Genomic DNA, 13,366 nt, shown 5'->3' on the forward strand with positions numbered 1-13,366 from the left:
CAAAGACTCTGACCAGTTGGGTCTGAAATACAGGCCTCCATCTTTTTTTGTCATCTGAGTGTATCCGGGTGTACCAGCACCTTGACCAGCCACTACCCTCTTACAGCTAGTCCTGTGGTTGTCGGAGTATTGGGACTGGGACATAGACACCAGACACCCCTAAGCAGACCACTTACACCACCAGAGTGATATCCTCTCCAAGGAAGGGTGGCCAATTCTATTCCTTTGGATGGTGAGACAGTGGGTGGACCAGGAACTTTTGGTGAAACCAAATCTTTACAATACATATTGGTGCAGTTGCTCTGGTTTTGAAGAGTACCCTGTGCAACATGGTCTGTATAAGCCAAAGTTAACTGCATAGTGCTTAACCTGTACGTATGGACTAGAATACTGCTTGGGGTCAGAACTCTGGAAAAGAGGGTCGCAAAGACTTCTTGCTTTCACTGTGTATCATAGTTTTATGTGTAGAAGATTTTCATTATGTGTATTAATGCACTTTTCTTTTATAAAACAAAACGATGAGTAACCATTGGTCCTATTACCATGTATTACTATGCATACTGTATTCTGAGTGTTTAACCCACAATACTTCCTTGAGTAAGCCTTGGGCTGCTCTGTCTTGCTACCCTCAGAGAGTAAAGTGTTTGAGGGAAGTAAGTGGATATTCAGTTTGGGATCTATGTAGTCCAGTGGTCCCAGGACACCAATTGGAACATCTCTGATTGATGCAATTGGACCCTAAAATTCCTGACTGCCCTGGTACTCCTGGAAACTGGTTGTCACAGTTGGCTTTACTTTTACACTTTTCTGAAGGGCAAGCCAGTCTTCCATCCATGGTAAAGATGGATCAGCAGATGGCATACTGGAATTAAGTAATTTGAGACTAAATATTCATTAATTGTTTCTCATTGATGCGCATGTCACAGTTTGTTGTTGCAAGTATTAGCTTTGAATATTTTCTCACTGTGATACTTTTAATACGCCATTTATTTTACTCCATGTATTTCATGAAATAATTCTCACATGATAACAAATATTCGTATTTTTCTCCTACTGCCATACACACTCAGGCGACCCACGCGATGCAGCCCTGTGTCTTCTTTGGGAAACAGTGCACTTCTTTGTCCACATGGCGGCCTGATGTTTTCATTTGATAACCTGACCAAGGAAGATTCTAAACTGTGAGTTTTTTAAATTTATTTTTTATATGCTGCAAACTGTAACTTATTCAAGTCATGTGTTAAGTTTTTAAAAACCTGCCATGATCCAGACTCTGAACCATGTACTCTGTTATATATTTGTTTCATCTATCATGTTTTGCATACACTAGAATACTTTGGTGGAATCCTCTGTATGAAGGGGCAGCCACAAACTGAAACTGACAATTTAAAGGCTCTGGTAGTTGCTTCTTTTAGCTCGACAGCGTGACCATCACAAGGAAAAACACATTGGCAATAACAGTCAAAGGTATAGTAGAGCTGAAATATGAACACATGTGAAACAAAGTTTGCAACATGACTGTTTTCTACTGCATGCTGTGTGTGAGAGGTCCTCACTAAGAGCAAAGCTTTATCTTGGCTTACTTGATACATTTCACAGGATTTTCACCTTTCCTTCAACTTCCTTGGATTAGTTCAACCTCTCATCATGACAGACCAGGAGAAGAGATTATTTTTCTCATCCTATTTCCGTTGTGAGCAGCTAAGATGCCAATGCTCAAGAACTGGAGTGTCCGTTAAGTAACTTATTTCTTGCATAAGGGTAGTTTTGGAGAGGCTCAGTCTGGCTGCGTCTCTGAGATTTAGGGTAGTTGTTCCTGTTACCAGCAAAGTGAGGTGCTGTCTCTAGCCTAATTCCCTAGGTCACAAAACAGTTTCCATGTATTGGCTTGCAATGGGCTGCATGTATGTAGATGTTTTCCCTGTATGGGCTCAGTTATAAAGAAGCAAATTGTCATTCAAACACCAAATGGCTGTCCTGTGGGCGAATCCATGCATGAATGACGGTAACAGAAAATCAAAAGGCTGGAGAGGGTTAACTCTTTGCCCCAAAACATGAAGGCTCTCTATGAGCTGATTCTCTATGAAAAAGACACTCCTATGTAGCAGTGGCTGTCCCAAAAGACCCCTGTGTGTATATGTAATATTATGTTCGAGGCATATGTGCTGGAGATACACATACTTTGCATACTCCTGCCATCTAGTTTTGGGTCCGGATGTTTGCAAGTTGTTTTTATTTGAAGTCTTTCCAGTCACGACGTAAGGTGACTCTTCCTTCCGGTGATAGTGTGCCTGGGCATCGACTCCATTGTTAGATAGTTTTTTTTTTCCACAATTGAGTTGGGATGTGTATTGCTATGCTTCCGGTTCAAAAAACGCTTTTCGTGTTCCCCTAAGTGCGCAATCCACTCTACCCTCAACGGTATTGTTTCCTTGCGCGTTTCCCTGTTCTCCGCATATTGAATCACTCAACAAACGCTCTATTTTCGATCGAAAACCTCGTGGGCGGCCATAGGACCTAGCCGCATCAGTCCAGCCTCCTGGCAATTGAACGTACTCCATTCCAATTCTGTCCTCGGTGCCACGCCAAATATCCTTGCACTGACCTACATCAAGTTTGTAACTTGTGCCTCTCTCCGAAGCACATGGAAGAAGAGTGCGACGCTTGTAAGTCGTTTCTGTCCAAGAAGAGACTACGCGATAATGGGATTCGACGGCGAGAGATGCAGTGCCAAAGCATCGAACAAACTCCGGCTATCTTGCTGTGGTTCAGACGACCTCTATCGCAAAGAATTAACAAGGGGTTAAACCAATACAGTAAGGTACAATCTCGTTACGCAAACGTGAAGGTTGGCGTTTTATTTCAGACCCTTAACATGATTGCCATGGAGGAGTGCATGCTAAAGAAATATGCATACGTTGTGTACATGCTTTTAAAATGTGCTTCCCTTTTTGAGATCTAGCAACGCCTTGCCATATTGTCAGTGGATTTGTGTGCATGTTTTGGCCTCGTTCCTGCATTGTCCATTGTTTGTCTGAAACCTAAATCTGGTATCTCGATCCAGCCCCACAATGTGCCTATAAATCCTTGTGATACATCAATAGTGGCTATTCATTTTTAGATTGCTGATCACAAAACCCGGCCAGTCAGCACCGCCGCTGGATCAGATGCAGAATATTATAGTCTCTGGGCCTTTTTAGGTCCGTTGGCCCGTAGCTGCTTGCATTTTCAATGCAAGCTGCAGCATGCTAGGGGTCCTCACTCAATAAATTAGAGACTCATTAATAATGAAAAATCACATTTGTTTCTGTGATTGTACAATAGTCACTCATGTGAAATACACCATTTACCATAACATTCCTTGTTGAACAATCCCCAAGCACCTTCTGTAATGTGGAGTTAAAATTACAAGGAGCACTGACCAATGTTTACAGTCCATTTTGATGATCAATACACCATTGCAAAGGTTGGCTAGGTAATGCCCCAAAGGCATGTGGCAAAGTGATATTTAAATAATGCACAACCCTGACAAAAGTTCCTGGCTGAATGTGTTTTAAAACATGCTGTTTACCATATTCTTTTCCAGTGAATCATTTGGGGAAACACCCTGGCCACAATAAGTGCCATGTAGCCACCTGTCATGTAAGACACCTTTGCCAATTTTTTTTTGTAATGCAGCACGAAATTGTCTAGGACTTACAGTTGAATTATCGCTCAATATTGTGATTGTTATTGGTAAGCAAGGATTCACAAAGGTTCTTGACTTTTATTTTTTCACGGTCCTTTTTAAGTCTCATATGGACAGCTCATGTGTTGTTGGTTGGAGTCTACATCTTTTATTTCCTTGTTTCTCAGTGGTCAGTACCGCTAACATCCCGCTTCTTCCAGTGTTTGTTGGGTTCCATGGAGCATGGACCAAGTACACTTTCCGATCTACGGCTAGTGTCCTTCCACTGACTGTGTGCTTGCAGAGGTAATTTTTTCATTGTTATTTTCTTGTGATGCACTCAACGAGAGTGCATCGTTTTGCAGGCCATCTTTACCTGCCCGTTCACTACCACACACATTCTTTGGTTCCTTACCTTCTGTAAAATAAGTGTGAAGTCATTGTATAGCTCTTAAATTCCTGGAGGCACAACACCCAGGATACTGTGCTGCATGGCTGCACACTTATAAGGTCCAAAATATGACACCTTTTGGGTATGCTTATGCCTATTTTATGGTTGTATTCTATGTAGCCTGAAAGTATTTACAAAGCACACAGACATGTGATGTTCATTTTAAAATATTTTAAATTTACAAAAAGTGTGAAATGCAAGAGATATTGTGCAGAGAAGCCGTCAAAATCGATACCTGAGCTGAAGGTCTTCCCTGTAAGAGATCATTGTCACTTGCTAGATGGTATACTGAAAGCATGCTTACATTCTTCAGAGTTAATGAAGAATGTTATTGACTTTGTAGTCCATTCTGGTACACTGAAAATGTATTTGCACCTCATATACCCTGTGCACTCGCTGCCTATACACTATTCGTGCAGAAAGCAGGCAATAATTAAAATTAAATACAAATTCCATAAACACAGGAAAAACACTGTTTCTATTGTTTTTAATGGTGCGAAAATGTGTAAACACTGATAACCACGGTTGTTTAAGGTATTGAAAAAACTCCACCAGAATTTACCAAAAATAGAAACTGAAAAAAGGAAAGCCTAAGTATAAGGCTTCCCCAACTGATCCAGTATTTATCAAGGGTCAATTGCCATTAGATTCACTGGCTGTGTCTAATGCCCCTCAAAGGGCTAATTCCCAAACACCAGGGACGCTCGTCCGCCAGATAAGGAGTCTAAATTAATAGATGCTTCTGGTAAGCGCATAGCGGCCCATGCTGCCAATCACTGGTACATTGCAAATACGCAAGGCCTTTTTGCCAGGTATGACTGGATCACTGCGACGAGATGGAGCAGCTGCTTCAATAGCTCCCAGATGAGCACAAAACCAGAGCCCAAGACTTAGTAAATGAAGGGAAGCTAATTTCCAACTCTTCAATAAGGTATGCTTTAGATGCTGCTGATACTGCAGCTAGAGAGGTCAACACTAGCATTCTCCTTAGGATACATCCTTTGTTCAGGATTGTTGGATTTAAGCCTGAGGTCGAACAATTCATTCTATACACACCATTTGACAAAAAGCATCTTTTTGGACCAGACGCTGATCAGGCTTTTGGAAAATGAAAAAGAGGGAACAACTCTATAGGTAGAGGAAGAGACGGCACACCCCGTAATTCCCCTTCCCCTAATGAGCAGTGACTTTCCCCTGCTTCCCCCCACCCTCTTGCCACCAACCCCACCTGAACACCCCCGCTATACCACACTTGTTGGGGGAACACTGCAAAAATGTCTCCCTGTCTCCCCATTTGGCAGTCCATAACAACATACAAATGGGTGATCGGAATTATCTAACATTGCCTGGAGCTTACCAACGATCCTCTAAAAATTCCACCTCACTCTCACATCTGTCTGCACAACACTTGCAATTGCTCCAACAAGAAGTGCAATCTCTCTTACTAAAGGGAGCTATAGAACCGGTTCCAATAAAATACCAAGGTTCAGAGGTTTACTCTCTCTATTTGCTCTTTCCCAAAAAAGGATGGTTCCTTACAACCTATTCTAGATGTCCGACATTTAAACCAAAATATACTGTCAGAACACTATCACATGGTGAACCTTCAACACATAATTCCTCTTTCACAAAAAGCAGATTTTATGTCTACTCTAGCCTTAAAAGATGCATATTTTCACATTCCAATTCACCCAGCTCATCGCAAATACCTCAGATTTGTGATAGCAGACAAGCATTATCAATTCAAGGTACTTTTTTGGAGTCACTACAGCACCCAGAGTATTTACCAAACGTCTGGTAGTAGTTGCAGCTCGTCCCAGAAGACAACATGTTCACGTCTTCCCATACTTAGACGACTGGCTTATCAAAGCCAACACTTCCAAACTTATCTACAACATACTCAAATGACTATAAAACTACTTAATCATCTGGAATTTATAGTCACTGCACAAAAATCTCACCTGTATCCTTTGCAGATGCAATCATACCTAGGAGCCACTCTAAACGTATTTAAAGCTCTAGCATCTCCCAATGTAGCCAGAATTCACAACATTCAGTGTACAATACTACAATTCCAATCCAATCAAGCCTTGCCAGCCAGAGTGTTCATGCAACTACTGGGAATGATGGCGTCTTGCATCGCAATTGTACCCCACGCAAGACTTCACATTCGTCTCCTACAAGAGTGCCTATCACGCCAGTGGAATCAGTTGCAGGGTCAGTTAATTGATCTAGTGTTGGTAGAAGGGCGTAAACATCGGTTCGAGGCATGTGGGCTGCTGAATTCATATCTGTGCATAGATCGCCGCCTAGTGTTGGGTCCGGATGATTGCACATTGTTGTCCTGGAAGAGTCTTCGAAGTATCACGAGATAGGTGGCTCCTCCCCTGGACTACAGTGCGCATGGGCATCGCCTCCATCCCCAGATTGTTTTTTTCCGCCATTGGGTTCGGATGTGTTTCGGTTCCCTCTGTCGGAATCGATAGTTGTTTAACTTTCCTAACTTGAGACCAAAAGGTCTTTAGGCTTGGCGTCGGTATCGTTTTTCGTTCGGGTTTGACTGTTCTTCAGCTCCGAACTCTTGCTGCCCTTCCGCGTGCTGTCGGCGCGGACGGGCCTACGCAACGCTCCAGACATGGAATGAACTCTGTTTAAGAGGTGCCCAGTGTGCACCTCAAAGTATTCACACCTCGACGTGCACCCAGTGTGCAACAAATGTTTGTCGCCGGACCATGACGAGGCCAGGTGTATGGCCTGCTCAAAGTTCCGGTGTAAGAAGACTCTCAAGCTTCGTCGGGCCGCTAGACTCCAGGCCCAGTTATCAGCGCCCCCGCCAGACAACATCTTCGAAGAAGACGTTGGAGACGACAATGTCTTTCAAGTTTCGGACTCTAGCCCGGCGTCGGAGGAAGAGAACTACGACGCGGGAGACGAGGAGTTTGATGAAGTCGTCGGTGAGGTAGGGGACGACGATGGGGCCATTGCCACCGTGGAGGATAGCTCAGAGGAGGAGCATCCTCAAACTGACTCGGGGGTCAACCCCCACTATACGGCCCAGGTCGAGGGATCGCCTTCGGGCCTTACCCAAGACCTCATTAATCGTCCCACGGCCTCGCCTCCGGGCCCGGCCACGGACATTTCTGATGCGCCACTCCCGTTGAAGAAAACGAAAGTGAAGTCATCGGGGTCCACACCAACGGTTTCGAAACTGAAAGTGAAAGTCGCACTGGTGGGACATAAGGCTCCAGAGGCCTCAACGTCTAAGAAATTCAAAATGGCCGACATCTAGAGCCACGCCAAGATAGCCGACCCGAAGACCCCGGTGACGAAGGCGAAGACGACCGACGCGGCCGCGTCGGCGCCGAAGGTGGTCGAGGTCGATGACCCGAAGAAGGCTCCGAAGAAGCGTCAGGACGACGCCAAAGCTCTGGCTGCGCCGACTCCGGCCGTCGAGGCCAAGTATGGTGATGTGTCGGCTCCGAAGACCGTGCCTTTCGCCGACCCGACTCCGGACTCGGGGAAATCGCTCGAGCCGGTCCAGCCCTCCCCGGCCTTAACAAAAAAGGTCGCGGAGTCCCTGCAGCGGATTCGGAAGGACGCTGTGGCTCCCGAACCGAAGGATGTGGTGCCGCAGCCTACACCAAAGCCGGCAAAGGCGCAGGCGCCTATCCGCTACACGCTGCCGCCGAAGACGACGCCGAAGGCTTTCGCTCCGAAGCATGGGGCCGGGGTGCCTTTGAAGGTGGTGTCGACGCCCAAGGCGTCATTGGTAGTGCCGAAGCCTCGGCTCCAGCCACTCGCAGATGAGGAGCGTCGAGAGGTTATCATCGACGCCAACACAGGGAAGCTCTCTCTCCTCAAACGGAAGATCACCACGGAGCCGGTGTTAGAACATTATCGTATTCCACTCAAAAACAAAAAGGACTCTGCGGGTACTTCTGCCCCTATAGAGCCTGCATCTCCACATAATTTGGAACTTTCACCGACGCATTCAAACGCAGGGGAAGGTGACGGAGATGAAGAGGACGAGTACAATTATCCAGCATACTCGGATCCAGAGGAGGTACATGAACCTTGGTCTGCCGGAGGCGACCCTGAGGACCCTCAGTCGGGTCATGAACCGCAGCTTTTTGCAGCAAAGACTTCTCCAACAGAGGACTCTGCAGCCTTCAACGCTCTGATTGAGAGAGCTGCAGCTAATCATGATGTCGACCTACATGCAGATCCTGTGGATGTCGATTTTCTGTTTGACACTTTCTCAGTGGCTGAAAAGTCAGTCAAGACATTGCCTATGCTCAAGGGAGTGCTGAAGCACGCGCCAGAGGTTTTCAGGGAGCCCACTCGGGCGCGAGTCATCAATCCTCGTATTGACAAAAAATACAAGGCAGCGCCCTCGGATCCAACGTACATTAAGGGACACTTGCCACTGGATTCTTTGGTTGTATCCAACGCACGTAAGCGGGCGAACTCGCAGATCACGGGTGACGCTCCTCCCCCAGACAAAGAGTCAAAAATATTTGAAGCCTCAGGGAAACGAATTGCTGCGCAGGCAGCTAATATTTGGCGCATTTCAAACACGCAGGCCCTACTTGCACGCTACGATAGGGCGCATTACGACACCCTAGAAACACTTCTGCAGCACTTACCTGATCAGTACAAGGAGGCAGGTGAAATGTTGATTCAGGAGGGGAAGCTGATCACCAACGCTTCCATCAAATGTGCGCTGGACGTGGCTTATACCGCCTCCAGGGCGATAAACACTAGCGTGTTGCTGAGGAGGCATGCATGGCTTAGAATATCAGGCTTCAAACCAGATATACAGACAACCATCTTGAACCAAACAGTTAATCCTGACCACCTGTTTGGCCCCGAGGTGGATGCGACACTTGAAAAAATGAAGAAAGACACGGACACTGCTAAGTCTATGGGGGCCCTCCAGTCTCAGCAGTTTCGGGGTGGTTCCTTTCGCCGCTCCAATAAGAGGCACCTCAAGGGGTCAGGCATCACAATCCACACAGTACTATAAGAGCAACACCCAAACCTCATACACCAACAAAGGTAGAGGTGGTTACAGGGGCAACAACGTCAAAGGCAGGGGACGTGGAAACAACAGCTCCAGGTCCTCCTCCACCAACAAACAGTGACGCCTTGTCACTGCCCCCCGACCACACAACACCGGTCGGGGGGAGACTCCAGCAGTTCCTGCCAGCGTGGAAATCCATCACCACGGACAGGTGGGTCAAATCTCTTATCCAGTACGGTTACTGTCTGGAACTTACTTCCACTCCACCAAACATACCTCCAAGAAACCGTCCTATGTCCGGCGAGCACTTGCACTTGTTGCAGCAGGAAGTTCAAGTCATGCTGCAAAAAGGGGCAATAGAGCTCGTTCCACTGTCAGAAAGGGGAACAGGAGTTTACTCTCTGTACTTTCTAATCCCCAAAAAGGACGGATCCCTCAGGCTCATCCTGGACCTCAGGCCCCTCAACTGGTACATTCTATCGGAGCACTTCCATATGCTCACGTTGCAGCAGGTTCTCCCTCTGCTTCAACAGGGGGACTTCCTGGCTACGCTGGATCTCAAGGATGCATACTTTCATATCCCCCTGCATCCTTCCCACAGGAAGTACCTCAGATTCACGATTCAAGACCAGCACTACCAGTTCAGGGTTCTGCCTTTCGGGGTCACCACAGCGCCAAGAGTCTTTACAAAGTGCCTGGCGACTGTGGCGGCGCATCTACGACGCCAGAACGTCGACGTCTATCCCTATCTGGACGACTGGCTCATTCAGGCAAAGTCAGAACAGCAGTGCGCCGACCACGTGTCCCGCACCATTCATCTCCTGCACGATCTGGGATTCTCGCTGAACTATCCAAAATCCCATCTCCAACCCGCCCATATACGGTAGTATCTGGGCGCGACAATAGACACTCTGGCAGCCACTGCGCAGCCAAATTCAGTGAGAATCGCCAGTATCCAAACGCTGATCCAACGATTCAGACCTCAGCACTCGCTTCCAGCGAAGGTGTTCATGCAGTTGATAGGCATGATGGCCTCCTGCATCTCCATCGTCCCGCACGCGAGACTACATATGCGTCCGCTTCAGGAGTGCCTAGCACGTCAGTGGACTCAGGCTCATGGGCAACTGACAGACCTAGTGTTGGTGAGCGGTCGGGCATACAACTCTCTGCATTGGTGGAATCCACAAAACCTTTGCAAGGGCCGACCGTTCCAGGAGCCTGTGCCACAGATTATCCTGACAACGGACGCTTCTCTCCAGGGATGGGGAGCGCATGTACTCCACTACACAGTGCAGGGACTATGGACTCTACAGCAAAAGAAGATGCACATCAACGTTTTGGAACTGATGGCAATCTTCATGGCCTTGAAGGCATTCAAAGTACATCTGTGCAACAAGGTCGTGTTGATCCGGACGGACAACATGACGGCCATGTACTACATTCAGAAACAGGGGGGCACACACTCTCCGCAGCTGTCTCATCTGGCTCAGAGCATGTGGAAGTGGGCCATTCAGAGGAACATCTTCCTCATGGCGGAGCATCTCCCGGGCAAGGACAGCCAGATGGCGGACCTGCTCAGCAGGCACAGCCACCAAATGCACGAGTGGGAGATACATCCATCAGTACTCCAACCGTACTTCCAAAGGTGGGGTCATCCAGAGATAGACCTGTTCGCCACAAAGGAGAACGCAAAATGCCAAAGCTTCGCCGCCAGGTTCCCACACCCGCAATCGCAGGGCAATGCGATGTGGATGAACTGGTCAGGCAGATTTGCGTACGCTTTTCCCCCAGCACCTCTGATACCGCTGGTGGCACGCAAACTCAGGCAGCACTCGATGACTCTCATCCTGGTTGCTCCAACGTGGGCTCGCCAACCATGGTACACCACGTTTCTGGAACTCTCTGTGGTACCGCATCAAAGGCTTCATCTCACTCCCAGCCTTCTGACGCAGAGCCATGGCGACATTCAGCACCCAGATCCGCAACAGCTCAACCTGGCGATCTGGCTCCTGAAGTCCTAGAGTTTGGCTACCTCAATCTTCCCCCCGATTGCATGGACATCATTCGGGAGGCAAGGAAGCCCACTACTAGAGCTTGTTATGCGGCTAAATGGAAGCGGTTTGTCATTTACTGTGCAAACCACGATATTGACCCGCTAGATGCTTCCATTCAGAACATCATTTGTTACCTGTTCCACCTGTACCAATGCAATTTGGCGTATTCTTCCATCCGCATTCACTTGTCTGCAATGGCAGCATACCTCCAGAATAGGCAACACCTATCACTTTTTAAGGTCCCTGCTATCAAGGCTTTTCTGGAAGGACTCAAAAGGGTCATTCCACCACGGACACCACCAGCTCCGGAATGGAACCTCAATGTGGTTCTTACAAGGCTGATGGGTCCTCCCTTTGAGCCACTGCACTCTTGTGAGCTTCAGTTTCTGACTTGGAAGGTGGCTTTCTTAGTAGCAATTACATCGCTACGGAGGGTTAGTGAGTTGCAGGCGCTCACCATCCAAGAACCTTTCTTCCAAGTACACGCTAACAGGGTGGTGCTCCGCACTAACCCTAAATTCTTACCCAAGGTTGTATCTCAATTCCACATGAACCAGACAATTGAGTTGCCAGTGTTTTTTCAAAACCCAGAGTCACTGGCGGAGCGGATGCTCCACACCCTTGACGTTAAGAGAGCCTTAATGTACTACATTGACAGGACAAAAGATTTTCGTAAGACCAAGCAACTTTTCGTTGCATTTGCCTCAAACCACAAGGGAAACGCTATCTCCAAAGCTGGTATCGCTAGGTGGATCGTGAAATGCATTCAGATCTGTTACGCTAAGGCTAAACGCACTCTCACAATTCCACCAAGAGCCCACTCCACCAGAAAGTTGGGGGCCTCTATGGCTTTCCTAGGTAACATTCCCTTAGAAGATATTTGTAGAGCAGCCACATGGTCTACCACACATACTTTTACTAAACATTACTGTGTAGACGTGCACTCCAAACAGCAGGCAGCTGTTGGTCAGGCTGTTCTCAAAACACTTTTTCAGACTGCTGCAGCTGGCACGGGCGGCCGCCAATAATGGGAGGACTGCTATGTATTCTATGCACAGATATGAATTCAGCAGCCCACATGCCTCGAACTGCAAATGCTACTTACCAGTATGCATCTGTTCTTGGCATGTAGGGCTGCTGACATTCATATCGCCCACCCTCCTCCCCGGCGCCTGTAGCAGCTGCAGTATTCATATATATATGCTCATAGCATGGTCATCACTCACATACTTCACTCCATCTCTGCCAATGGCTAAAAACAATCTGGGGATGGAGGCGATGCCCATGCGCACTGTAGTCCAGGGGAGGAGCCACCTATCTCGTGATACTTCGAAGACTCTTCCAGGACAACAATGTGCAATCATCCGGACCCAACACTAGGCGGCGATCTATGCACAGATATGAATGTCAGCAGCCCTACATGCCAAGAACAGATGCATACTGGTAAGTAGCATTTGCACTCTCTGCAGTGGTCGAACCCACAAAATGTATCAAAAGGACGGCACTTCATAGACCCTGTTTCACAGGTCATCCTCACAGCAGGCGCATCTCTAACATGTTGGGGGGGGGATCTCCAAAATGACACCATACAAGGACTGTGGTGCAACAAGCACAACACTGTATGCATACACTATCTAGAGCTTCTAGTGATTTTCTTGTGCTCAAAGCTTGTCAAACTCACCTACTAAAGAAAACGGTATCTTTCCGAACATGACAGCAATGTACTATGTACAAAAGTAGAGAGGAACGCACTCCTTCCATCTGTCACGACTTGCTCAGACCCTTTAGAAATGGGCAATTCATCACAGGATTTATTTTCTGGAAGAACACCTCCCAGGAGTCAACATTCAAATTGCCGACCTCCTCAGCAAAAGGAGACACCAAGTTCACGAGTGGGAAATTCATCCCAAGTTCTCCTTCCATACTTTCAACAATGGGGGTTCCCACAAACAGACATGTTTGCCTCAGCCAACCATGCAAAATGCCCAAACTTTGGCTCGAGGTTCCCACACCCTCTTCCAAAGGGCAATGCGCTGTGGAAAGAACTGGTCAGGAATATTTGCCTACACTCTTCCACCTCTCTGATGGAGTTGTCACTACTTCCACATCAAAGGCTGTCCCTCACTTCCAGCCTTCTTACCCAGAACCATTGAGAAATCGGATATCCAAAT

The 13,366-nt window shown here is 47.4% G+C and overlaps 1 protein-coding gene across 2 annotated transcripts in view; it reads left to right on the forward strand.

The window, feature by feature from the left end:
* Positions 1–13,366, forward strand: part of USP48 (ubiquitin specific peptidase 48) — a 776,411-nt gene that overhangs the window by 554,842 nt on the left and 208,203 nt on the right. For both annotated transcript variants that reach the window (XM_086921588.1, XM_086921587.1), the window contains exon 19: positions 1,071–1,181. In XM_086921588.1, the coding sequence (XP_086777714.1) occupies positions 1,071–1,181 (111 nt within the window). The remainder of the gene's footprint in view (positions 1–1,070; positions 1,182–13,366) is intronic.

The sequence above is a fragment of the Lissotriton vulgaris genome, chromosome 5 (genome assembly GCF_964263255.1).
Source record: "Lissotriton vulgaris chromosome 5, aLisVul1.2, whole genome shotgun sequence".
In the NCBI taxonomy this organism is placed as follows: Eukaryota; Metazoa; Chordata; class Amphibia; order Caudata; family Salamandridae; genus Lissotriton; species Lissotriton vulgaris.